Below are 27,212 nucleotides of genomic sequence, written 5' to 3'. Positions count from 1 at the left end.
GGGGGGGGGGGGACGACTTCACTTGTAGAAAGTACCGTTTGTCACTAATGGTCATTGAATTGATCATCTAGACCTTCCACGACATCATTGTAGACGTCCGATCTTCTTAATGGTTTTGATGTTTATAAATAGAATGTAAATAGTGGCCCAGTGACATTTTTGTTACCTTGACATTACAACTGCAATTTATGTGTTCTAGTATGTGAACAATCTTCTGCAGAACATCTGCTTCTGTTTGTCAACTTGCTCCCTTTGCTTCTGTGCTACATTGATAATTTCTTATCCCAAATGATTCAGAGCTGGACACTTGTAAAAAGCCAAAGACTACTAAAGAACTAGATGAAATAAGTGCAAAATAAACTCACCTTCTAATAGAAGACGTCATCAAGGGAAATTGATAATAATTCACTAAAGCATTACGCACAGAAGATACCAAAAGCTAGTATGCACCAGGGCACACTGGTCTTCTTACATGCCATTATATGTTACCATTAAGGTACAACTCTCAAAGGATCATATATGAACCTATTACTTTACATATGGCTTCCTTCTTCAGGATAAATATTCTGGAGCTTAAGTTTTCATCTTTTGTCTTGTTTTATATTTTTTTTTTGTATTTCTACTTTTTCATTTCCTTGGATTTTGTTAACACAATCATCTTGCAGGCAGAGTCTTGCTAATGCTGGGAAAGGTGCAGTTTGATATCCAGAAGCTGATCGACAATTATGTGGGTTCTTATGCTATACATGTGAAACAATTTTCTAGTTTTTAATTTGTATGACTTATTCATGACCATCTCAAATTACTCTTTCAGCGATCACATATTTCTCAGACAATTACAGTTCCTTCAGAATCTCTTCTCAATGAATTGCGTGTAGTTGAGGTCTGTAGTTTGCTCCTGTTTTAATTATTACATGACATGCATCAATCTATTACTTCATCTTTCTAACAGGTTTCTAGTAGACCTTGATGATGGTTGATTGTACCAAGAATTAGAATCAGGTGTACAAACTCTGGAGATAGCACCTAGAAATGACATACATAATCTTTTATGCTATCACCTTACAAAGAAAATTATCATGAATTAATGTCTGCATTCTGTTTCATACCATTGCATATTACTTGTCAAAACTTTTGCTGGTGTTTATTTATTTATTTTTCATTTCTTGTCCATCCTTCTGCAGGAAATGAAAAAGCAATGTGATGAGAAAAGGTATGAAATGATTTGCCTCTTCCTGTTGTATATCGTTTAAGTTTGGTTACTGATACAAATTTATACCTTATATGTGTATCCCTAGGATGACATATGAAGTAATGAAAAAACAATATGAAAAGGGAAGGTCGAAAAGCAGTAAAGGAGAGTATGTTTCTTCTCGCCAGCTGCAATCAGCTCGGGATGAATTTGATGAGGAGGCTACCTTGTTTATACTTCGGATGAAGTCTTTGAAAAGGGGGCAATCTCGGAGTCTTCTAACACAGGCTGCTCGACACCATGCTGCTCAGGTTTTCAGCTCAATAATAAATGTTGTCATTTCCTATGTAGGAGGTTTATTGGCGTGTGGCAAAACTTCTTACATGTTAGAAAACAGATGTGTTTTTTCAGGAAGGCCCTCAAGTCTTTGGAAGCAATTGAGCCACATGTTAAATCGACCACTGAACAGCAGCATATTGATTACCATTTCAGTGGGCTTGAAGATGATGATAGGGATTCTGTTTTTCTTACTGATGATGAAAATGACGAAGACGAAAGTGATGATTACTATGATGGAGTTGAAGATGGCAGGAATGTTCAGAAGAATGAAGTTTCTAGCTCAGGAAACTCAATGGAGGCAAGAAGTTCATTTCCTGCTACTGACTCAAAAAACTCTAATACTTTCTGCAAAAACTTTTATGGCATCGGCTAAACATCCTTTTCATATTTCTTTCATTTCTGCAGTTGGATAATGAAGACCTTACATTTCCGAAAATTGGTTCTGTGAACTCAACACAGGTAAAAGAAGCTTATCATTCCAGCAAGCCTTCAGCTTTTACATTGAGATGTTTCTTTATTTAGGAAGAAATACTGTTATCTTATTACAAGTAACTAACAGATATATTTAGGTATACATCCTTAAATGAGATTTTATTAACATTAATGACTTTCCGATGAGTATAAACTGTAGGAGGCCATGAATTTAATTGAAATCTCATTTAAGGTTGTATACCTAAATGACCCGTTTATAACATATGCAAGAAATTTGAACTTAAAATAACAAAGCATGCTCCATTGAATATATAATGTGTGTATGCTAGTAAAGTAGATGTTAAACCCCCCATGGACCTTTTAATGTGGGACAGGATTGAACAAAAACTTCTTGTCCCATGTTTGATACGATATTAGACTTGGACATGACAGGATTGAGTGAGACAAATGCATTTATTTGTTCTTTGGTGGAACAAAAAGGTCAGGAAGATGTGACAAGATTGGTAAATTACTAAACTATCCATATCAAATCAAAACCCCAAAACCTTGCACAATTTTTTCACCCATCAACCTCACTATCGCTCGTTCAGTCCTGTTTGCATATCAAACGAACCCTTAGTAGGGAGGAGTCGTTCTCATTAGCTGGAAATGATGTTCTTCCCCATCTTTTCTTTTGTTCAAATACTTTACTGTATTCAATTTGCTACATCCTTTTCCTATTTTCACGCCACCATATTTTGGATTTGCAGACAAATACGTACAGAAGAACTTTCTTGAACACAGGAAGCAAATCCGCTCCACTTTCTGCAGAGACTACTTTTGATCCAAATGAAAGGTATCGGCCACGAAAGCTGAACACGTATGTTCTCCCAACCCCACTTGAGAAGAGTTCAGCTCCTTCAAGAACTGAAACCCAACATCCTCAACAGATACCACCAACTAATACTAATATGTGGCATTCATTGCCATTAGAACAGAAAAATTACGAAAATATTTTCAAAAAGGAAAACAATTCACGACCAATTGTCTCAAACGATAGTAAACCAACTCCAGTAGCAGAAGCACCCTCCTCGGTGCAACTTGATTCAGGTCCTGCTTCTACTTCCAAGAAAATCAAAAGAGATGTTTTTTCTGGACCGTTGATGGGTAAAATCAAACGAGATGCTTTCTCTGGTCCATTGATCGGTGGGTTTCAGTCAAAGCCCCTGTTGTCTACTAGTGGTTCTATTGGATCAACAACAAACCATCTGCCTTCTTCTGCTCCTCCCTTCCGCACTACATTGACTCAGCCATCGGAAGTTCATGTTAGTTCTGTACCGTTACCTATGATCAGAGAACTCCACGAACTCCCAAGACCTCCTCCTGCAAATATAGCCTCTAATAAAACTTCAAAAGTTGGCTTCTCGGCCCCCTTGGTGGCATACAAAGGCGATATTGATGATTCAGCAGCAGCATATACGCTTCCATTACCGTCCTCAAAAAGTCAAAGAGAAACTTGGAAGTTAAGGGGAGATGAGTCACCTCCTCTATCACCAATCACCTTTAGAAACTTCTAGTTCTAGTTGCAGTCCACCTTGTTGGATTATAGGTATATAACTACACTTTTATTTATATCTTCCACATGTATATGTTTTATATATGACATATGGTAGAATCCATTACAGGATTACTTAAAATTTTAACTAGCTTTATAGCATTTCATGGAATAGCACTCTCTTGGTTTTGTGGGCCAATCTTGTCTTGCACATTTTCTAAGCAGGATTATCTCCATTGACACGTAATCATTTAGAACCAATATATTGTACAAACTTACAAACCAGTTATCATGTGTTGTTTCGAAATAAAACATGTGAAAATGTGGGGTGGTTTTGTATATGGATTGTATACCCACTCACTGTATATACACATGAAAACTAGGGTGATGCTTGTATTACTTACTAATTGAGCTTTCTGTCCAATTGGCGTCAGAGTCAGGTAACATATAATTTGGTGCCACTGAATCCGTCTATATAAGACTTCAATTTATAAACAGAGCAACATTTCTAGATTTACAGGATTTTAGAAAGAAGTCAGTTCCAAACTAAAATTTCAATCCATTTGGCTCTCGACTCTCTCTTTTCCTGTTTTAAGGATGTAACAACAGCTATTAAGAGAGAGATTAAATCAGGGAATCGACTATACAAAAGAGGCACATATATATAAATGGTGCTTCTATTCTGGGCACAGCCTTTATAAATGGTGCTTCTATTTTGGACACAGCCTTTCTAGAGCCATGCTTTCATCACCCCCTACAGCTTCCAATGTCTTCTTTACCAATGGTTCTGGAAACCCCATTTCAACGAGCTTCTGCACCTGCAATCAACAATTCGTTGCAATTCAAGTTTTATTCTTTTAAACAATCTTTTGTTGTCAAGATACAATAAACAATCAATGGGTCATTGACCCAACGGTTCCCGGGGAAGGGACGGACTAAGTTGGTGCATGTGGTGGCACGGGCCACCGCTTCATTACTCCGTCGTGGTGTAAAAAATTATAGGGTCGTGAAAAGTGCCACTGTATATATTTTGAAACTACAATGAGGACACAAGTTTCCCTTGGTAGAGTTGGTTTGCAAGGCTTTGCTTCCACCCTAGACCCGATTTTGAATCCTGTTAGTGTTATTTTCTTAGTTTTTAGCTTTTAGTTACAGATTTATTATGTTTCTGAAAAAAAGTTGCAATTGAAGAATTGAACGAAGGACCTCACATATGAAAGGCAATGATCTAACCAACAGATCAATGGTGATTTTGTAAAAAAGATCTCTATATTTGTTTCTTATTGTCAAATGCTGCCATCACTTGAAAAAAATTCTAGGTGCATCTCGGCTAAAAGGTCAAGGGTTCAAATCTTACGAAATATGAGGAGTGTCATGAGTATTTGCTATATATAAAAATATTATATACTTCACAAAAGAAAAAAAATAAACAAGGGTGGTAGAGCATACCTTCTCACTGAACCCAGCAGATGAAGCCTTGGCAAAATCCTCCGTCCAACGCCGAGCTGTAGCAACATATGTAGCATAATCACCAATATACTGCGGAGATGGAAACAAAAACAACAACTAGCATTGGATGAAAAAATTACAACGGCGCAAAAGACAAAGACATGTGAGGGAGGAGACGGCAAAAGGTTAACCTGTTTGGCAACAACAGCATCTTGGGGATCATTGGGTTCTGGGGATGACAACAGAGCTTGTAAAGAAATCAGAGCAGTTTTTAGGTTTAGCGCTGGACTCCAGTTGTTCTTTAGAATATCAAGACAAATTGCTCCAGTTTGGCTACTGATGTTTGGATGCCTTACAATTCAAAAGGTTTACATCTTAGAATGTATATTATTGTCCTCTTAAATAATGAAATATATTTATAAAAAAAGAGTCCTTTTAGGGGGTTGGGTGAAGGGGTTAATGTTGAATTCTTCTTACCAAACTTTTGTAGTAAACCTCATTTTAGGAGGCTCAAAGGGATACCCATCTGCAGAACATCAGGAGAAATGGACATTGTTATTGATTATACAGAAACTTTAACCATGATTTCTGTTGATGCTTTAATTTAAATTGAAGAAGTCAAAAGATTTCATGTTCATGATAAACAAATTTCCCTAAATAGATATAGCACACAGTTGAAAGTAGCATAACAGATGGGTAAGAAATAAACAGCTATAGCTGTTGTCCTCATTTCAAGTGGACTATGGAAGGTATTGAATTTGAAGCTCCAATGACGATACTAACCTTGGGAGGGTTAATCACAAAATGGGGACCAATTGATTTTGACTTCCAAAAGTTACACGTTATAAGTCTCTTTCATCAAATATGGGACGGCAAATGGTGCTCAAAGGGAAAATTGCTGATCTGAAACCAAACATGCATTTGATGGACTAACGTCAGTTTGTTAACGTCCTCCATTCTATTTCATACGGGTTCTTTGGGTTTTTGTATGCTATGACCAACATGTTGACCAAATCAAGGGTGAGACTGGGGGGACAAGTGAGATGCTGCTAGAAGAGGACAAGGATTTACCAGAAAAGCTTGGAGGTTTACCACTAGATAATGGGCACTCTCATCAGATTAGGATTAATGAAGGCACACAAGCATGAGGCTAAGGACATACTGCTATCCCTTTAAGCAAAAGTGTAAATAGAAATGGTCGTGCAAGGTTATGGTAGATGTGATTCAACATATTCTAGCCGATTATTAGTGGTTAAAAAGCAAGAATGCACTCAGAGAATGAGTGTAGATAACAATTCTTCAAATGATGCAATAATCAAGAAGGATAAATTTCCAATCATAGCTATTGATGAGCTGCATGGACTTCCTAGGTTTGGCCTAACGAACTAACGCTCAATTAAAAATGAACAAGGTCTTCCAAACCTTTTGAGATCCTAGGTTTCTATGACGATATCTTGATTTATAGTGTAGACTAGAAGAACCATATACACCATATTAACCCTATGGCTGTCGGTAAGCATACATTGTATGCCAAAAGAAGTAAAGTCTTGTTGTGAATATTAGGCCATGTGATCACTGTTCTAGCTCATAAATGGAGGCTCATAGTATACTTCATCAAGCCATAGCTTTAAAGCCTTTGGGTTGGTCAACTTATGTGAAGAAATTGAAGGTTGTTGTCGATGCAGTTGTAAAAAAACCAAACCAACCCAGTACTTTCAAGGGTATGTATGAATGAGTCAAGAGGGTCTACCATTAGAGAGGTCTCAAACGGGTAGTTCATTCAGGACTATGGGATTTGTCAAGTCCAAAACTATAATGCCTCCATCCTTGAAGGCTGTTACAACTACTTTTTATGCCAAAGGTTTGGAGACCTATGATAACTTTATTGCCCGATTCCTAAACTCAAGGCATGTCAAACTCTGATCACTCGGGGATGGTAATGTAACGCTCCATGGGTTTAATTGTAAATCGTAGGACTGGAGGGGCATATAAACACACACATACACACACTAACTAATACACTAGAGCGATTTAACATATGATCATGAGATCAGATGAAGTGACGATCACAACCAATGAGACAGTATCTACAAGTCGCTATATAAAATCCTAAAGAACAACAAAGCTAGGATTCTGTGAGGTCCAATCAAGCTGCAAGAAATCAGTTGTTTTACATATTAAATAAGTTCAACCAACCGATTGTAACACTTACGGATCAAAAAATCAAACAACAAAATCACAATTATGCATATGAACAGATAGAGATAGAAAGTGAAGAAGGACCAGGTAAAGTGATGTCAAGATGGAAGATTCCGCCTTCGTAAGGGGTGGAGAGAGGGCCGGGAATGGTTGCAGTGAGGTGGCGAATATCCTGATCATCCGGCATTAAACTCATGCCTAAAATGCTTTGATCTTTGTTGAATTGCATCAATTCTCTGTGAATCCTGGATACATTGGCCATGATTTCACAGAAAAAATGTGTGCTGCTGCGGTGGGGTTTGGGAATGTGAAGAACCCTAAAGGAGAATCAAGTGGTGAGGCATGTGATGGATTCATAGGTGCCTTCTAATCCAACCTTATTAGACTGAATTCTGGATTTGGTCCCTCTGTTTTCTTACTTTTTCATTAGGGTCCCATGATATGTTTTATTATAGATTTGATTCTTGTTGTATTCAATTTGTTTTAGTTATGGTCCATTTGACTAACGTTTCCGTTAAATTAATAATCATTTTAATTTTTTTGTCTATTCTTTTGTTTTTTTTCCTATAAAAAAAGTAAAAATAATATTTTTATATACACAAATATATATATATAGAATATATTTCAAATGCAACCACGTCCATTTATATAACCCAATTAATTGAAATATTTATAGAAATGATGAGAGTTTATTAATTATGATTTGAATATTTATGAAAGATGAATATGGTTCATTAATTATGATCAATACTTTATATTAGAAAACAATCAAAACTTATATCTGATCACATATTCATCAAATTAAATAGACGGTTGAGATTGGGTTATATTGGTTGTACAAATGTAAAAGGTTGTATAATAACCAACCTCTGTGTATATATATACATATACATGTATATAAATAATATGATATCAAAATAAATAAAATAAGATATCTACTTTATAATTTGATTTGTTTTAAATAAAAATTAATTATATTAAATACGATTTAACTTTATTCTTTAGTATTTTTGGGTATGAAAACTGGTTGATGTTTATATAGAGGGAGACTTGTTTACTTCTAAGTTACATATATGGTCATATGTATGAATCTTTTATTTGGTTAAAATTTAAATAGCTGATCTTGAGTTTTTTTTTTATAATGAAAACTGAGAACCCTAATTTTAGGATGATAAAATTAGAGTTTATTTTCTTAGGTCTCGTTTAATTTGTCGGATTAAATTGGATTTGGAGGACTTGGAATTTAGTTTCATTCTAATCTTTTATTTGGCTTGAATGATTTCTTGGATTCGAGATCATGGATTTCATTATAATCCTACAAACATATGATTTTGAAATTTCATGGGGTTGGTTGGTATTTCACGGGGTTTCATAAAATTTGTATGTAATAATAATTTAAAATTTGTTTAAAACATTTATTTTATAATAATCAATTGATAAAAAGATAATTTAATTATTTATTAAAAAATATTAAATTTTCCATAACTAATGAAATTCAATTATTTTCCAAATCCTACACATCAAAGATTTTAAATCCAAATCCCTCCGATTCCAAATCATTATCGGAAATCCAAATCCATCAAAACTATTTCATCAAACCAAACGTCTCCTTTGTGGTTTTCAATGATTTTGGTGTTAAAATTTCAATAATAAGCTTGTTTTATTGCAATGACAGAAAAATAACAATAGAATTAAATTGTCTTTTAACATAATTAAAATTTTAATTTAAAAAGTCAAAACATAAAACCTATCATATTTTATTCATCTATCTATACTATCTTATTAAACAAATTTAGCAAAAGTCTTAAAGTCTTAAAATACTAAATGACCAAAATACCCTTTATACTCATTTTTTCACCCCTTTCTCTCCTCACATACACTCACCCTCTCACAACTGATTTTTTTTAAATTATAATTTTAAATTTATATTTTATACCCCTATAATTAGTTAATTAATTTACTTTACGTTCTTTACTTTTAAATGTTTCATTTTAAACTTTTATCAAATTAATATACATAATCATATCTCAATTAAAACATGTTTAAAAAATACATTTTTATTTTAATAAGTTACACCATTATAATCGTCTCGTTAATACTTTCGAAATGAGTACAATATTGAATAGTTTTTGACTTAATTATATTATTATATATTATATATAATGTGAAAAAATATTTTTAATATTTACGATTTATACTTTATAGTTATTTATTTATATATACACTATATATTTTGGAGTTAGACTGTCAAAATTGCACTGTATAATATATTCTGAATTAATATGTTCTTGGGTTTTTTTTTAAAATATATTTATGCATGTATTAATTCAATCTTAATCTGAGTTTCTGGACAAGAAAGAGGGTAAACAGTTGAAATTTCATTTTAAAACCCATATTTTTTGGTCTTTTCATGGCTTATGATCTGTCAAATTTGTAGTTTTCTTTATTGGTTTTGAGTGTTTACTTAAAACTCAAGTTTATTGGTTCTTTGCTCTTAGTGTAAATCGAACACGTTTATGGAGTCGTATAAATATGTTGGATTTTAAACTGTCATACAATTTTTTTCATCGATAGTCTGTAATTGGAACCATAACTCTTATTTATTCAAATTGTATTAATATGTAAAGATCAAGTGTAACATATATCATCGTTAAATCTTATCTTATAAAACCAGTGAAACTTTAAAATCGTTAAAATTCACGGCTTCCGCCGCATTGCACGGGTACACAACTAGTTCTAAATAAGATATGGTTTTATGATTTTGATTTATTTAAATTAAAATTTTAATTACATTAAAACAATAAAACCATATCTATTTTCACCATTACAATAAAACAATAAATTAAATCATATTCAATATAATTCTTTTTTTTTACAATTTAAATAAATCAATCACATGTTATTTATTTTGTTATCATTATATATATATATATATATATATATATATATATATATATAGACTTGAAATCATGTGAGACCAAGAGTTTTTCGTGAGACCTGTAAGACCAATTATCAACCATTGGATTAAATCTACAATCTAACAATCTGAACATTCATAAACGCCACGAGACTTCTTAATAATCACAAAATTGCCACCGTGCAACTTTAAACCATTAGATCATTAACTTATAAAGTTGATCAATGAACATAAATTGGTCTTACGGGTCTCATGAAAAACCCTTGGTCTCACGTGAACCCAACCCTATATATATAGGGCTCAATTTACACATATATGGTTACAGTTACTGAACATATATATGAATGAGTTATATAGAGATATGAATAGATTGAAAATATGTGTATATGAAAAGCATACATGATACTAACCCAAGAAAAAAAAAAGATATCGGGTTCATCGGGTTGTGTTGGGTTCAAATAATAGTAACCCAATATCAACCCAATACCTACGGTTTGACAATTTTACAACTCGATTAAATATCGGGCTACTTCAGATTAGGTTATTTTCACATTGTGTTAGGTTGGGTTGATCGGGTTGGTTGAGTGTTTGAGCACTGAGAAGGGTCAATAAAGAAAAAGCTAATTTGTGATACAATTAAAAAACAAGGGTAAAATGGTCAATTTGATGACATGGAAGGGTATTAAAGATAATTTTTATTAAATTCAAATTAAAGATAAAATCAGCAATGCCAAAGATTAATCCTCCATCTTCTTCTCCGACGACTCCTCCCGTCGCTCCTTCCCCGATCTTCGCCTCCGATGAAACTCCAATCCTGCAATTTTCTTCACCATATCCAGTCATAACCTCCGAAACCCACCGGATGATAGAAACGATTAGTTAAACGAATAAGCTCAAGATCTAATATGGAAGAGGGAGACCTCGATCTTCGAACCAAAAACCCATATATATATATATATATATATATATATATTCGAGTCGATCTGTTGAATAAACGAGTAACCGAGATACTGGAACCAGATGCAGAACGATGACTGAAGTGCAAACCCTTCAATTAAATCGTTCTCTTTCCCTCTCTTTTCGAGGCTAATTTTTTCCAAGAATTTAACGGCCGTCGTCCATGGAGGTGGAGGAGAATTTGAACAGCAGGAAGTTGTACAGTAATTTGGTGTATAGATTTGAAATTCTTGGGTATTTCTTGTTTTTCCAAATTTTGGGTGTAATTGATTGAATTGAAATGAGAAACAACGAGGCTGTGGGTGTTTGAGCTCCGTTTTTTCTTGTATATTCCGATGAAGAGAAAGAGAGAAGGAGATTATATTTGATTTCATGCAGTTTCTTTGTGTATGAAATTTGTATTTCGTTTCATGTTGTGAAATATTATATTTATGAAAATTGTGTTTTATTTCATCCGGTAAATTTCTGTCTGGTTCATCTAATAAATCTATTTTACCAAAATGATGATTATGTCTATTTTCTAATTAAGAACACCTTTAAATTAAAAACATAGGATCAAAACAAAATTAGGACTTAGATCAGTCATCATGGTTTTCAACCTTCTTGTGGTTTTTAATTCTCATTTGATTATAGTCTTATATATTTGTGTTTGTATAAAATTATTGTTTTCATTTTTTATAGAAAAAAAAAAAAGAAAAATTAGGCAAAAAAACAAAAATGTCATTGATTTAATGGAGTTAACGGGTACGTTAGTCATAAGAACCATGAACAAAACAGATTGAATACCATAAATATAAGAATCATGAACAAAACAGATTGAATACCATAAAGAACTACCCTAATAAAAAAGTATCAAAACACATGAACCAAATCCACAATTCACTCACCTTTCTTATAAAATTGATTAATTGATTTTATAACAAAATCTTAATTAAATTTTGATATCTTTTTTCACTAATTATCATTTAAAGTAAATCATATATCTATACTATATTATAAAACATTTAACAAAAACTCTTAAAAATCACTTTTTATGCGTAAAGTACTGTTTATCAATGCATATGACTTAAAACTCAAGATTGCAAGTAGATTGTGCGTAAGTACAATTTATTAAAGCTCCATATCCGAATTTATGCAACTAATTGCAGATAAACATAATCAAATACGTGATAAACATTTCATTTTAAATATAAGAAATTTAAAATATAATTAGGATAATCATTGAATTCTAACAGAATAGTTAATTATTATCTTTATAAAATGTTATATTATTAAACCAAAAATAAATTGTTTTGTTATTAAACTTAAATTAAATTAAAATAGAAAAATAAATTGGAGAAATTACATAAAAAATGAGAACTTTTAAATAGTTGATTTGATATTAACATTGATATATTTTTTTTTCCAAATTTTTATGATATCTTCAAATTTGTATTTTATTTAAAAATAAAATCATTATTGTTTTCTTAAAAACACATAAAATCGTATTATAACATCGACAGAGACAATAAAACATTAAAATCGAGATATATCTCACTGCATTGCGCGAATACTCTTCTAGTATACAATATATGTATGTATATATATATATATATATATATATATATTATTTTTAATGTTATAGTTTTTTAAAAGTGTGCATGTAAAAACATCTTTAGATGCAGCAACGGACCCACTTCATTAGATACGGTAACACGTATCACCACCATGTTTTTGTGTCATAGGCTAGAAAAATTAGGTTCGTGAAAGATATAACAGTATTGTAAATTTAGGTATCATGGTATATATTTTGAAACTATAATAATAACACAAGTTTGTCTTAATAGTTGTTTTAGACGACTTTTCTTCCATTCCATAAGCATGTTTGAATCTTGTTTCAATCATTTTCTTAATTTTTAATTGTTGATTTCAAGTTTGTAAGTTCCAACAATTTAAAAAATAATAATAATCAATAAACTTTATATAAAATGATAATTTTTAATAAACTTTTTATAAATTAAGAATTTACAATAAAGTTTTTATAAAATGATTTTCCAACAAAATTTTCATATAAGGTTAATTTCCAATAACTAGGATTAATGATTCTTGACTTATTATATATATATAATAGCAAATTACTATTATTTTTCCTAACTCATTTATAAAAAAAAAAAAAGTTATTATCCCATCTTATAGACTTTTTTCCTATTAACCTGGATATCCAACCCGTTACGTGAGACAACAAATCCCAGGACGACCACCCGTTTCGTGGGTAGTCCAGAGTCATCGTATTTAAACCTCTATGACATAAGGAGGTTTTTATTTCTTCTTGGATTCGAACCTGAAACCTCCTTCAGGTCCTTTTGACCTTTAAAGCCTAAGTTCAAACCAATTGGACATTACCCTTATGGTGCGTTTGGTACACTAGATAGAACATGATAGAGATATCTGTCTCATGTTTGACGTGACTTTTATGTGAAACAAAGTGAAACAGACCTGTTCCACCCCTACCCCATGGAACAAGGTAGAATAAGGTGGAACAGACTTATATTTTACCAATATAACCTCAAAATAAAATTTAATTCTCTTCTAAAACATCAAATATGTCTTTTTTTTATATATTTTATTAATTCTTTAAATTTTATTTATTGTATTTTATGTTTCTTAAACTTTCATTTTACTGTCTTCAAAATATTATTTTTTACGGTTTCTATATTTTTATTAATTTATGTAATTTATTATATATTAATAATAAAAAATAATGTAGAAAAGAGATAAAAATAAAAATTGGAAGCTACATAATTTTTTTATTTGGTGTCATTTCAATTGTTTTGACGAAAACTTCAAATGATATATTTGTTATAAAACTTAGTTATTCTATTATAATTTAATAAATTACATAAATTAATTAAAACAAACAAGTCATCAGGGCTAAATTGGTCATTTTACTTGTTCTGTTCTGTCCAGTTTTATCTTACCAAACGTTGAACAATTGTTCTATCCTACTCTCTTGTCTTGTCTGGACACCAAACAGACCATTATGGTTAAAACTTTTATTTTGGTAAAAAAAAACAACTAAAAACATTTATCTTTTCTAACAGAATAGTCTAAATATACGAAGATGATGTAGATTTTTATTTATTTTAAATGTTAAGAATGTAATTTATTTTTACCAAATAATATTAGATTGATAAATCAAAGATGTATAAGTTCTGTTTTTAACATAAGGACCCTTCTAATTTAAGCAAAGGAGAGGAGGACCTATTTTTTTTTTTAAGTAATGACATCATTTGACTGTAAAAATTAAATATAGGGATAATTTTCACGAGATCATCATTGGTCAGTTGAATAGTTTATTGTTATGACGGACCTAAATTCGTAATAAATTTGAAACTAAAAGCTAAAAACTAAGAAAATAACACTAATGATATTCGAATGGAAGAAAAGTCTTGCAAACCAACTCTACCAAAGAAAACTTGTGTCCTTATCGTAGTTTTAAAATATATACGGTGACACACAACAAATTGATATGGTGGTACTTGTCACAACCCTGTAAATTTTTACATTACGACGGACGAACTAATTGGTGGGCTAATGCCACCGTATCCAATACATTAGGTCCGAAGAGGTTGTTGTAGATCAAATAGAAATAAGTCTTAATATGCCAACCTCTTGTTCAAAGTTGGCAAAACGCTTATTTCTCCAATATCTTCCACAATTTCACTTTTAATATCCATGAGCATTTTGCACAAGGTTTTGATACCAATATATAATTTAATTCTATATCCAACAAACCACTTAATAGTTATGCATGTAACACCAAACTGGTTCATGATGCGACATAAATAAGTATTAGGGGTTGGGGGTTTGTTAACAGCTTAACGAGACTCACAGCTTATTTAATCAGCTATAGATGACCGTTTGGTAGTAGTTTAATGATATAGAAAATAACTTATTCAGTAAGAGTTTATAGGAGGGAATTTTATGTAGAAAGCCAAGTTTTTCCAAACTTGTCCTCCCAATTAGAAAACATGCCTTCTTCCATCTATTTCAAAACCTTCCCAATCTATATAGACAAAATAATCCAAACAAACATCTTTATCCAATACAAGACTTAATGGAAAACCAACCATACAATCCCTTGATATGCCAACTTTCAACATAAGAAATTCTCAACACAGCAAATAAGTAAAAGATGTTCATAACCATCACCTAAATAAACACAAAAGAGATGCCAAGCGTTGTAGATTTTGCAAAGCATTCACTACACGCTATTATATCATGATGGCTATCATCCGCCATACTAACCTTCTTTTGTTTGGAATAACTTCTCAATATCAGCAACGGTGTTTTCAGCATCAGTGACTTCAGGTCCTTCCTTTTGGTTCGCTTCCGCCAACTCAGACTGAAATAAGCGGAGTTTAGTCATTATAAAATCCAATGTCAATATTTTCCGCCAATATCTCCTGTTTTCATAAAACCAAATGTATCTAGTATATTCCACTTGAAAATAAGGTCCAATAACAGTAGGGTGTAGGCAGACATTTCCTCTGCTCCAAAAGGGTAGAGAAAATATGGTTTGGTTTTCATGATACGAGATACTAACATACCACTCCTTTCATCGCTTCTTATTAATTCTATGATTAACCTAGTGTAATAAATGTCCAACAAAATAGTCTTCCATTCTCTTAATGGCATATGCTATGACCGACCAAACTATTATCTCCAAGCACAGGGACTACTTCATATACATGCTGAATAAGGGTAGGTTCAAACTTCAGGTACCCTTGAGTAGGAAAAAACTATCCATGACCAGCTCTAATCAGCAAAAAGTACATTTATTTTAAGAAGCTAAATACCATAATAGAATAAAAAGGTAAAATACCAATATCCCTTTTAGGTCAGCCAATGAAGACTCGAGGCGTTTGTGACAATCAGGAATCATCATCCTTGATTCAGCCAGCACATTTTCCTGTTCAAAATAAATCAAGGGGACAAGTTCTCAAATCAAAGAAAACATCCCAATCACCTTTCTTGCAATCTCACTAGATGCACAAACATTAATTAAGGAGAACTAGCAAAAATACTATTTTGTTTAGTCCAAAAAACATATATTGATATCTTTGTAACTCCAAATGCTGAAATACATCATCTTTAAACAAGTTCATTGAGGAAATAAGTGAGATGTATATGATGGTAATTAGCAGGGTAAGATCAAAAGATGGAAAATTAACTCAAGGAGACAATCTGTTTAGTCCCATGAGATAATGAAGAGAAAACTAAGGGGTGGATCGCCTTTCTCTTTCTATCATATGAAGAAGGCGGATTAAATGAAGAATATAGTCATCACCCTCATCGCGAAACCACTATCCTTGGTGCAACAAACTGTAAAAATACTAGTACTTGGGCTACTGATGCCTGAGGATACAGGAATGCCTACTTGAAGCTGCCAACTGCGCTAGAAATGATGTCTAACGATTCCAATAGGTTAAAAATACTTCACTGAGACATCATATCACAATTGTGGCAGAATTCTGCAGAATCACAAAAGTAAGGTCCGAAGACTTGCAAATCTGATCCACATTGAGGAGGCTAATCTCATGAGTGTGTGAGAGAGAGAGTCAATCCATTTGAACAACTTCTAAATGCCTTTTATCATAGACGATATTTTGGCCTTGGGTCAGTATGCAAGGTTTATCACTTTGCAACACAAAAGGACTAGAGAATCAAGTGCTTGATGCATCTATGGTACAGAAAGACTGTCACTGAAGAACTACTAACAAAACCGACTTTCTCAATCATGTCCATTTCAAAATAAGATATATTTAGGAAAAACTGGGGCCAATTTAGGCATCACTGCACCAGAAGATGTCTAACAAAAACTCAATGAACAACCACAAGGGTGGTGCCTGATTGGTTTGAGCTTGGCTCCAAAGGTCAAAAGTACCAGGAGGTCCCAGGTTCAAATCCAAGGAGGAATAAGAATCCCCTTGTGGCCATGGAGGTTCAAACGCGGTGACTCTGGGATATCTGCAAAGCCGGTGGTCGCCCTGGGATTAGTCGGCTAGCATAGCGGGTTGGATATCCAGGTTAATAAAAAAAAAACTCAATGAACCTTTCAGTGCCAATATACACAAGTGATTCTGTCAATCATATTGACACAGTAAAATGCTCTATGTAATGTATAAGTATCAGCTGTATTAAGTTACTCATGTTAATCCGTACATGGGCAGTGCCCCTTATTACACTATTCTTATTATTTCATATACTTCTCATGGAGAAAAAATCACACAACTGAAATAAAGCCTTAGTCCAAAACTCCTAATGCTGTCAAGTCAGGTAGGAATAATTAAAGATGAAGGATATCTTTACCTGTTGTTTAAGATCATAAGGATCAGCACCCTTCTCCTTCATGGCAGCTGTCTTGGCCGCCTCCCTCTCAACCTCTTTCTCATAGGAGTGTAGCTCCTTGACAATGCGTTTGCATGCAGCTGTCTTGATTTTCAGATTTCTAATTGTTGCCATATTTCCTTAAAGTAATTGCTGTCTATAGGAACTAGTAAAAACAAATAACGATCAATTTACAATAAAATCTGTCTGCTTCACATTTTTTAGAACTTTAAGTCCAGTACCTTGCACATTAAAAATTGCCTGATTTTTTTTGATTATGTAGTTCGGTAGTGTTCTCAGTGTAGCACTCTTACATAGCTTAATATTTATCTCTTTTTTTCTGTGCCTAAATTTTTTGATTATGTAGTTCGGTAGTGTTCTCAGTGTAGCACTCTTATATAGCTTAATATTTAACTCTTTTTTTCTGTGCCATGCAAAAAACAATTATTTTTGAAGTAAAAAAAAAAAGATTATCCAGTTGAGGGTCAAAAGTCAAATATACATTCTTCATGGGGATAAATGAAGTAAAATAAGGCAAACTGTTACAAATCCTCGAACATTGGTTGTGATTATCAATTGTGAGCCTCTCATAGGCCCTTGGGTAGTATGCTACTAAAAGCTTCCAACTATAGTTTTTTGTTGATTTGGAAGCTATTTACATTAGCCTGTATAAACCATTGTTTAAATTCTCTTCCACCTCCAACCTCTTATTCTTCTCCTTCAGCCTGTTTCCAACCCATCGTTCTAGATTTGATGTCATTGAGCATCAAGTTGAAGCAAAATTATCTCCCGATAAACTTGGGTGAATTGATCTCTCATCTGTTGGTTCATTTTTATTATATGTTTTTCTTATTTATATTTCCATGCTACCTTGTCAAACCATATTATAATTAAATCCAACAGAGATCATCAGTAGCACCTACTAAGCCTATCTAAGTTAGAAGCCGTTGGTCCCCAATTTCTATCTGATACAAAAATTAAAGTCCACCATAGCAGTTACATTCATATAATTAGTAAATCCTATACATATACAGGGATTCCTTGAGCTGGTTTGAAATTTCGATTTTTGACATATGAAATGAACAAGTCTAGAAATAAAGATTTATATACCAACATCAAGTGGAATATCAAAAAACAACTGACGAGTTTTCAGTCTTTACTAAAGCAAGAAAAAGCTAAACATCACAAACTTCAAGCACCAGCAATGTGAAACATAAGCAATGCTTTAAGCTACATGTATGCTAAAATTACTAATGCAAGGGGATCATCCTATCATCATCTAATTTTAGAAATTTCAGGGGTCCACCAGTGAGTTTGTAACCACTACTTGACCCATATTTTGATAATGGCCTGTAACTTGGTTTGGTTTTGCTTGCACAAATAGCATGTCTATGGCAGAAGTATCACAAAAGCATGACAGAAGGAAAGCATAAAGCAAAGAAAACCCATTCCGTACAGATCCAGAAGAATGACATATTTATCCACCAGAAAGAGCAGATAGCTGTGAATCAATTGGCTTTTATCAACATCATATACTTGCTTATCATCTTTTGGTTATAAGATTGCCGATCCATAACCAACTATTGTAGCAAAGGTACATGGAACATTAATATACTGACTAAAATAGTGACAAATAACTTAGAAAAAAATGGCATCATCATTATACGTCTATAAAGCTGAAACGTATGCAAAGATGTAAACATGAACCGCTTCCTGAGAAAAAAAAGAAGCTAGATTCCATTGTTTACCAATTACGAGCATACCTCTGAGGCAGCAAAATAGTGGCTCGTCAAAAAAATTGTTATCATGATTCATGACTTGGTGAAAGAGAAAAAGGTTGAACAAGGGTAAAGTTACCGAGCATATACGGTTATGGTGCAGCAATCAGGGAAAATCAAAAGGGTAATCATCACAAGACTTGTAATGGAATCAGACATGTAGCAGCGGAAGGCTAGAACAACATCCAACAACTGACTGAATTAAAAAGATCGATGAGAAAGGGAAGTCTCTGTGGCATTTAATCGAACAGGTTGAAATCATGATCAACTTTGGAACAATTTTGAAACATAGATCGAGAAAAATGAGATAGCGTTTAATGATTAGCTGAAGAATTTGAATGAAATATAAAGCTATTAGATGGAGAAACACATTAAGCAGATCTTTGACACAGCAATCTTTAGGGATGAAATTACCTTCGATATGAGGACAGGGATGGATGCTTTTTGGAATTGTGCCGATGGATGAAGAGGGAAGAGACGATCCCAAAGATGAAGGTTTTGAATAGAAAAATGCCTCAACAATAAATTTATTAACACGTTCAAAAATAAACGCAACAATATTTTAAAATGTCTCAGAATCATTTTCACACCGATCAAAAATCGTAAGTGAAAACCAAATCATATTACTTTACCAGATAAATATGGCAATATCAAGGATCTTATCCGGCAAAAACGTGATAAGGACCAAGAGTCTTATCCGGTAAGTGAAAACGACGACTTTTACCACAGTAAGCGCTTACCGGGTAAACTGTTGCATACGATACCGTTTTGATGAACTAAAATCTTCTCCGGTAAGTAAATGATAGTGTTAAGTTTACCGGTAAACGCTTACCAGGTAAATGTTTGGTAATCGGCCCCTTACTGTCACATAAATAATAATCAAAAATCAAATTTTTTATTTAAATTATATTATTAAAATGTTTAATCCTTTTCATAAAATGCTATTTTCTTTTCTTATACGTTCAATTTCAAGCATTTTTCACTGGTAGAAAGAATAAAAAATAATTTCTACTTTCTACAATTTGGAGAAAGTTTTAAGAAATTTGTTGGAGCAAAAATGGCCAAACTCTCTATTTTGAATAATCTGTTGAAGATACTCTGAAAAATCATTCTCACAACCACCATAATTTCAAATTAAGAAATCATAAGTGTCACTCAAGAAATCGCATAAAAAGTTGTCGTAGCTGTGGTGTTTTTCAATTATGATGGCAAACCTCTATATCATATATGGCGAAGGATCGTGTGAGAAAGGGAGTGTAGATGAAAAACTTAAGAAATGATATTGACTCTTGATCGCCTCTAATCTCAAACCTACCAATGAATTGCGCTTGATATGGGGATTGATCCGCTGCATCTCATCCTAATGTATATCCAAGAGTGAAGATTTCTTCTTATGCTTCTCCCATACTTTTCTATTTTTCCGGCTGATTTTGGGGTACTTGTTTGATCTTTTTAGTTGATGTTCCTTATATTTTCTAATATACCAAAATAATATTCAAAATTTACCAGATGCACATTTCATACATCAAAAAAGATTTACTTATAAAATTTAATTGAAATGAGCGTAGGGAAACCCACTTAGGCATGAAATAATCCACCCTCGTAAACAATTATTTTCATTAAATAAAATGTTTGGTTTTATATAATATAATGGACTCATTCTTTCATACACCCAAATTTCATTCTAGAAAAAAACAAAAATTTCATTCCTGTCATTTTCATTTTCATTCCCGTCATTCACAAAACAGTCCCAAGTATATCAAAAGATCAATAATCATGTTGCATTTACGTGCTTAAACCCTACGTTGATTTTTAACGTTGATGCAAATAACATCAGATGATTGTCCAACCCCAATGTGGACACGAAGTTGATCGCAAGAGCTTACGAACTCATTGAAAAAACACCAAAATCGAAAAATATACGTGTATTAAACACAAGAAAGCTATACAATATATATAGATATATACAATACACCATATATGTATTGCAAGTTCTAATAATGCCAACCTTGTTCATTCTTGCATAATCCACATGCTATAATTCACAACAATTCACGGATATCACGTTTTTATGTTCAAATACTCGACTTTCACTCGGACTTCTAAGTACAGAAAAAGATTCGACATCAGGGTGGTCGATCGTCCATACATCAAAGAACACGGGTAAATCACGACTTCAACAGTTATGCAGGCAATGCAAAACTTGGTTGACACCAACTTGGTGGATCCATAACCGCACACGCATCATTCTTCTCAAAATCCGCAAGCTGCCATCAATAACAATGTGATCATATATAACCAATCTCACGCAGAGGTACGGTATGGGGAATAACAGTTTCTTCAAATTAAAATGAAGGATTGTCGAGAAAAAAGAAAGTGAAGGAGTCGTATACCTTCTCGTTGCAGTGAGGGCAATAATGATATTTGTGCCAAAGGCAATCCATGGAAGGACAAAGAAAGCATACTCCAAGCATGAATGGCATCATGCAACCAACGACAGCAGCCAGACTTGGTTTTGATCTATAAAACATTACAAGAAAAAAGATCGGAATTGGTTACTTAGGGCTAACACGATACACAACCCAACAAATTTTGGCTCAACAAAGTAGCGTTCTAATATCTGGTTATCAAGATTTACACGATTGCATCCCGTTGAACCATAAAACAGCCGGGTATAAGTGGGGATCGACACATCTGAGATGATTCTTGGATCCCACTTGAGAAATCTTTTTGATCATAGATCCCAAATCCTCAAGATCTAAAATTGGTACATGCATAAAGATGTACCAAGAGGTTCGGGCGTCTTCTCATGGCAAAATGTCGTTTAATTTTATCTTCAGAATCAAATCTTATTTCATCGGAGAAAAAGCAAATACGTGCACACAGAAGCTTTATGCAGCCGAATTCAAAAGATTGCAACGTCTCTTACAAGAAATACCCATATTTCAAGCATTCCAAAATCTATTAATCAACCAGCAATGCATATCTAAACAATCATAGAACTTCAAAAGCCATTTCTCCAAGAAAAAAACAAACAAACCAGAGTACGAACTTCCAAACAGCCACATAACTTCAAACACACTGACCCAATTCATCCCGGTTGGAGTAGGGTGTCGAAGGGGTGAGATGTACACAGCCCTGTCCTCCACAGCGGTGGTTTCTAACATTTTTTTGGTTAAAGTGATCATATTGCATTGTAAAGATTGTTAAATAAGAGGCATTATAGAAGTTTTATAGCTAAACATGGTTGTTTTCCCCAAGTGTTTCATATGAAATTGCTCCATGCCCAGAAGTAAATATAGACCTCTTTGTGATCCATGAAGACATAATATTCAGTTATTCACTTCACAAAGAAAACAACATAGAATCTGAATCCTCCACATGAAACTTGACACCAAATAAGATGAATCAAGAACTTTATCAGCGAAAATCAACTAAACCCTTAAGTCAATTCTAAGCCAATTTGTATAAGAAAAACACCAACCGGATAACCTAATTCTAACCCAATTGCAGATCCAATTATACTGATCCGACAAGGTTTTACACAATGAAGAAAACAAATAACACCAACTGCAAATCAAATTATACTGATCTAATTCAAGGGTGCAACGATTTACGTTGTATGGAGAGAAATTTTAGGGTTTGTTGTGAATAAAGTGATTCACATCATACGTCATTAAAAGGGTTAAGAAACAATTGAATACCTGACGGTGGTGAGACCGGAGTTGCCACAGAAAGCGCAGTTAATGGGAGCAGGGGTATCTCTATAAATCGTCTGCTGAAGAGGAACACCTTTGGGATCACCGACGACGGCGTTTGAGGGGATTTGACCGGATTGATAAGGATTATGGCCGACGTGGTATTGCGATTGTGGAGGTGGGTAAACAGGAGGAGCATGATAGTTGGGATTGTATGGGATCCCCATCACCGGTTCCTCGTTCTTTTTCTCCATCTGAAGACAATTACTCCGATCCAAGTTTGAAAACGCGTTTCAGGGGGTTTATCGAATTGAATAGAATAGAATAGAACGGTGGGGAGCTTTCAATAATGGAATTTGTAGCCTTCTGGTTTATGGATTATATAGAGGAAGCGGCCATTAGAGGAAATGTCAGCAGCGAAGAAGGTCGCGGATGACGGTTCCTACAAGTATTGTCTTTGGCCAATTTTCCAGGGTTTTTTTTGTCAAATCCAGAACATCTAATTGGATTGGACGTTTTTGCCCTTCATCTCATAGTATTTTAGGTTCTTCAAAACGTACATTTTAAGTAATTGTATTTTTAATAGATTCTTTAAAACCTTCTTCAAAATAAAACAAAGATGAAATTCTATAAATTTAACGATTTCTTTAAAAGTTATTTGTTATGAGAGAAAATTTATTTTTTATTAATCCCAAATTCCCTATAATAAGATTGTTTGAATATAAATGTTAAAAGGGAAATAATATTTTATGAATTATATTTAATATTTTAATAATATAATTAATCATGTAATCTCTAAAATGACAATTTGTTCGAGATGGAGGTACTTTTTTTTGAAGATTTTGACTTTCTATTTTTTCATTTTGAAAAATTTGTTGGAAATGCTCTCATATTTGAGAAATTTGTACAAATTGCCATTTCACAAAATTGATTTCATTTTTTAGTTATTTTAAAAACTCAATAGTTAAAGTTTACACTTAAATTTTATGCAAAAAGGTATTTCTGTGTAAAGTTTCAATTTAGTAGAAAAAAGATTACACCTTACGTCTTTGTAATTAGTTATTTAATTTACTTCTATCACTTACTTTTTTATTTTTTATTTTACACATTTATTATATTAACACATATAATCGTATATTAACACATTTATAATTCGTTATTTAATTTACTTCTATCTCTTAATTTTTTAGTGAATTTTCAAGGTAACTTATAACTCGTTGATGATAAATTGTCAATAAAATTTTAAGACAAATAATTTTATAGTTTTTATCATATCAACCATTTTATTTTATGTTAGCAGACAATATAAAACCCGTTACGAAAGGATTAAAGGTGGGAGAGATTGACGAAAAAAACATAAGGTTAAAATTGTCAATTTAATGAATTACTTTTATAAAAAAAAATTGGGAAGATTCTAAAGGGAAGCAGAAGGAAATTTCTTACTTTCTAGAACTTGTTCATTTTTCTATGTTTTGTTCTTTATGGACTTATACGGTCGTTTTTTTTTTTTTGTCTTTTTATAGTGTATCTATATGTTTTAGATAATTTCTAAATTGTTAAGAGATGGATCTTATTTTAAAAAAAAATAAGATATGTTTCTTAATGATTCTAAAACTCTCTGAATGCTTTTGTATCATGAGTCTTTCTTAACCATTCAGAGCCCTAATTCCGTTGTGAATAATTGCTACTATATCATGAGAGCTTTAAATCATTCTGATCATTTAATAATTTTGTATCGAACCGTCCAACAACTTTCAAACAACCCCTAAGTAACCTATAATCCAAAGGCGACATTCAAGTCTTACTAATTATATGTAACCATAAAACTTATACTCTATTTTAGATTAATTAAACTTCCCGTTTGAAAACCAAATATCTATAAGCACGAAAAATAATTTAAGCCTTTTAATACTCGAAAAACACATTGTAACGCTCATCTTCTTGGTTTCTAGTGGAACGGAATAGATCCATGCTTCGTATCCATATGGAGATGTGTTCATGATAAATAGTTATACCTAAAAAAATTCTGTAGTTTTTGTCAAGATTAAATAAAAATATTAACACAAGTTTGAATATAAAAAAAAAGCTCAATGTCACGTATGTCTGAAGGCTTTATTAAAAAACAAATTATTTCAGACTCTTCAAGAATCTTGAAAAGAGATCAAAAAACATATAGTAGATCATCTCAATATTTTTGAACATCATGTTACACATGTATCAAGACTATAGTCTATAAAATCGACTTAACGAATAATAAATAAAACAAAATATAAATGTTTACATCATATATTATATTAAAACATAGGAAGACTCTAGAATAAAGATACATCCAACTCCTAACACCAAAAATCTGAAAATAAAAGAATACCACTACATATACATCCAACAACAACAAGACTCCCCAAGTTAATTAGCAGTAGCAGCCACTTTTGCATTGAATTCCGACAAGCTGTTCATCAGATGCTGCGAAGCTTTCTCGTAGTTCACGAATCCCATGAACCAGAAATCATGACCATCAACTGTAACTATCTGTATGTATCTCTCCCATGGATTCTCCCTCATCGTCACCGGATTCACCGTCCCAACATTCCCCAACGGTATCACAACCTGCAGTTTCATTTTCATTTTCAACAATTAAATCAAGAATTCTTGGATCAATAGATAGGTCATAGGTGTTGAAGGAAATAGAATCTTTTGTCAATTACCTTGTAGTAGCACCAGGTTTCTTCACCGGAAGGTGCGGTGAAACACAGCGGCCGATCGCTGCAGAAGGCGACACGACCTGTCGACAGGTAGATTGTTCCGGCGACGGGGCCGGTGGAGGTGGAAAGATAGCAAGCAAACGTCTTCTTCAATTTCTCGTTTGGATCAGAAGGTGAAAAGATCTGTTTGTACATAGATTCGAATCCGCCCTCCGTGATCGCCTTCGCCGTTAAGTTTACTTTACCCCATGCCGCTCCGGTCACCGACGATCCCGTTTTCACTGCAATCGAATCTCTTTAATTAGTATATAATTAATTTTGTTTAATTGAATATTAAAACTGGGACAAATTAGTTAAAGATGAAGTAAATACGATTGTGCCAGATGTTGCGGGCGATGGAGTCGGCCTTGGTGGTCCAGAAATCGAAGAGGTGGATGACGGGCTCTAATGGGTTGTTGGTGGGTTTATCCACCGGAGAGTAAAGCAGATAAGGCGATTGTTGGTGGTAGAACTGCTGGTGGTCGGCGGCATTCCATAAGGCCGCCTTTTGATTGTCGGGGTGTTTTGTGGGAACCGCTGGTTGTCCCATTACATGTGTACCCCATTTCTCCGTATCCTCCGACGATGCCGATGCCGATGCCGATGCCGATGCTGCTGCTTTTTTGGAAGGTGATGATGGTTCTGCCATGATTATGAGTATTGATCGATTGTGTTTGTATTTTTTGATGATTGTATTCGGTTGAGATGGAATGTGTGTGTGTGTGTGTGTATATATATATATATGTATATAGATTATAGTAGTCGTGGGATAAAACAAGAAACGCGTCTGGGGTTATCTTATAGATTAAGGATTAGAGAAAGTGACAGATGGCGGTTGGTGGTTTCTAGAAAGATGAGGTGTACATTTTGTGATTTCTCGAGGTTGAAATTGTTTTTTTTATTAACCTAGATATTCAATCTGCTATGCGAGTTGATTAATTTCAAGATGATTGTCTGTTTTGTAGATAGCCTGTATTTGAATCTTTATGGTCATAAAGGGATTTTTATTCTTAATTAGATTTGAACTTGGAACTTCCTGATATTTTTGATCTTTGAAGGCAAGTTCAAACCAATCAAATATCATCTTTGTGGTTCCAAATCGATTTTTTATGTCTCATGGTTGACAGATCGGTACTCTATGTATCATTTATATTAATTGTTAATATTTGAATAGTAATTCAAATTGATTTTGAGTTGTACGTTTTGTATCTTAGTTAACAAGACATTGGGTTTGTTAAAGTATGTCTCTTTTAATTGACAAGACTTTAAATATTTTATCATCAGATATAAATCTACTTTTTATTTTCTCTTATCGTCATTTTATTCTTTTGTTTCTTCAATTGCTCCTCTCTCAACCGATGCAAGCAATTGACAAGTTTTAGCTGTTTGACAGTTGCTGAATGATTTTGTACAGAATGGTTAAGTGGTCAGAATGATTAAGTACTAAATGAAATATGATTGTTTGGTAAATATTCTCTGAATGAATAAATTACCATTTTAACCCTTTATATGATTTAGTATTGAATGAAATATAGTTGTTTGACAAATATCTGAATAAAACAATTACTTTGTACATGTAACTACATAATTCATATTAATCCAAACAA

General features: G+C 33.2%; 5 protein-coding genes across 6 annotated transcripts in view; 1 reads left to right on the top strand and 4 right to left on the bottom strand.

The window, feature by feature from the left end:
• The window catches only part of LOC112527664 (uncharacterized protein At2g33490-like), a 5,520-nt gene extending 1,827 nt beyond the window's left edge, over positions 1-3,693 (top strand). The window contains exons 4-10 of the mRNA XM_025138429.1: positions 666-727; positions 815-883; positions 1,185-1,213; positions 1,299-1,503; positions 1,590-1,829; positions 1,937-1,990; positions 2,713-3,693. Coding sequence (XP_024994197.1) covers positions 666-727; positions 815-883; positions 1,185-1,213; positions 1,299-1,503; positions 1,590-1,829; positions 1,937-1,990; positions 2,713-3,519 — 1,466 coding nt within the window. The 3' untranslated portion in view covers positions 3,520-3,693. The remainder of the gene's footprint in view (positions 1-665; positions 728-814; positions 884-1,184; positions 1,214-1,298; positions 1,504-1,589; positions 1,830-1,936; positions 1,991-2,712) is intronic.
• A 261-nt stretch (positions 3,694-3,954) lies between these two features.
• Positions 3,955-7,506, bottom strand: LOC112527522 (ubiquitin-conjugating enzyme E2 27-like). Its single transcript, XM_025138205.1, has 5 exons — positions 7,230-7,506; positions 5,424-5,472; positions 5,138-5,297; positions 4,947-5,036; positions 3,955-4,315 (listed from the first exon to the last, which is right to left on the bottom strand). The coding sequence occupies exons 1-5, from the start codon at positions 7,405-7,407 to the stop codon at positions 4,208-4,210; spliced, it is 585 nt and encodes a 194-aa protein (XP_024993973.1). The 5' UTR covers positions 7,408-7,506; the 3' UTR covers positions 3,955-4,207.
• A 7,540-nt stretch (positions 7,507-15,046) lies between these two features.
• LOC112527817 (tubulin-folding cofactor A) lies at positions 15,047-19,683 on the bottom strand. 2 transcript variants are annotated; one of them, XM_025138630.1, is made up of 4 exons: positions 19,581-19,683; positions 17,371-17,545; positions 15,884-15,970; positions 15,047-15,403 (listed from the first exon to the last, which is right to left on the bottom strand). In XM_025138630.1, the coding sequence occupies exons 2-4, from the start codon at positions 17,521-17,523 to the stop codon at positions 15,302-15,304; spliced, it is 342 nt and encodes a 113-aa protein (XP_024994398.1). In that variant the 5' UTR covers positions 17,524-17,545; positions 19,581-19,683; the 3' UTR covers positions 15,047-15,301. The 2 variants fall into 2 exon arrangements, with proteins under 2 accessions (XP_024994398.1, XP_024994397.1); XM_025138629.1 differs by having other exon boundaries at positions 17,371-17,554; positions 19,581-19,677.
• A 1,446-nt stretch (positions 19,684-21,129) lies between these two features.
• LOC112527569 (GSH-induced LITAF domain protein) lies at positions 21,130-23,293 on the bottom strand. The gene is made up of 3 exons (XM_025138277.1): positions 22,871-23,293; positions 21,560-21,686; positions 21,130-21,433 (listed from the first exon to the last, which is right to left on the bottom strand). The coding sequence occupies exons 1-3, from the start codon at positions 23,116-23,118 to the stop codon at positions 21,350-21,352; spliced, it is 459 nt and encodes a 152-aa protein (XP_024994045.1). The 5' UTR covers positions 23,119-23,293; the 3' UTR covers positions 21,130-21,349.
• Positions 23,294-25,122: 1,829 nt separating this feature from the next.
• Positions 25,123-26,342, bottom strand: LOC112528698 (GEM-like protein 5). The gene is made up of 3 exons (XM_025139718.1): positions 25,939-26,342; positions 25,570-25,847; positions 25,123-25,471 (listed from the first exon to the last, which is right to left on the bottom strand). Exons 1-3 carry the CDS (start codon positions 26,252-26,254, stop codon positions 25,271-25,273), a joined length of 795 nt encoding a protein of 264 aa, XP_024995486.1. The 5' UTR covers positions 26,255-26,342; the 3' UTR covers positions 25,123-25,270.
• Between the last annotated feature and the right edge of the window lie 870 nt (positions 26,343-27,212).

This window comes from Cynara cardunculus, assembly GCF_001531365.2.
Source record: "Cynara cardunculus var. scolymus isolate 2C chromosome LG 15, CcrdV1, whole genome shotgun sequence".
In the NCBI taxonomy this organism is placed as follows: Eukaryota; Viridiplantae; Streptophyta; class Magnoliopsida; order Asterales; family Asteraceae; genus Cynara; species Cynara cardunculus.
This window is presented reverse-complemented; position numbering and strand designations above follow the sequence as displayed.

Coding starts and splice junctions, on each gene's coding strand:
- LOC112527522 (XM_025138205.1), bottom strand. CDS start 7,407: ATGGCCAATGTATCCAGGATTCACAGAGAATTGATGCAATTCAACAAA. Junction 5,473..7,229: donor TCTTGACATCACTTTACCTG/GTCCTTCTTCAC, acceptor GATGTTCTGCAG/ATGGGTATCCCTTTGAGCCT. Junction 5,037..5,137: donor ATGCTGTTGTTGCCAAACAG/GTTAACCTTTTG, acceptor CCATCTCCGCAG/TATATTGGTGATTATGCTAC.
- LOC112527817 (XM_025138630.1), bottom strand. CDS start 17,523: ATGGCAACAATTAGAAATCTGAAAATCAAGACAGCTGCATGCAAACGC. Junction 15,971..17,370: donor CTTATGATCTTAAACAACAG/GTAAAGATATCC, acceptor TATTTTGAACAG/GAAAATGTGCTGGCTGAATC. Junction 15,404..15,883: donor CTGACCTAAAAGGGATATTG/GTATTTTACCTT, acceptor CGCTTATTTCAG/TCTGAGTTGGCGGAAGCGAA.
- LOC112527569 (XM_025138277.1), bottom strand. CDS start 23,118: ATGGAGAAAAAGAACGAGGAACCGGTGATGGGGATCCCATACAATCCC. Junction 21,687..22,870: donor TCCGGTCTCACCACCGTCAG/GTATTCAATTGT, acceptor AATGTTTTATAG/ATCAAAACCAAGTCTGGCTG. Junction 21,434..21,559: donor GCCCTCACTGCAACGAGAAG/GTATACGACTCC, acceptor TATTGATGGCAG/CTTGCGGATTTTGAGAAGAA.
- LOC112528698 (XM_025139718.1), bottom strand. CDS start 26,254: ATGGCAGAACCATCATCACCTTCCAAAAAAGCAGCAGCATCGGCATCG. Junction 25,848..25,938: donor CCGCAACATCTGGCACAATC/GTATTTACTTCA, acceptor ATTCGATTGCAG/TGAAAACGGGATCGTCGGTG. Junction 25,472..25,569: donor AAACCTGGTGCTACTACAAG/GTAATTGACAAA, acceptor ATGAAACTGCAG/GTTGTGATACCGTTGGGGAA.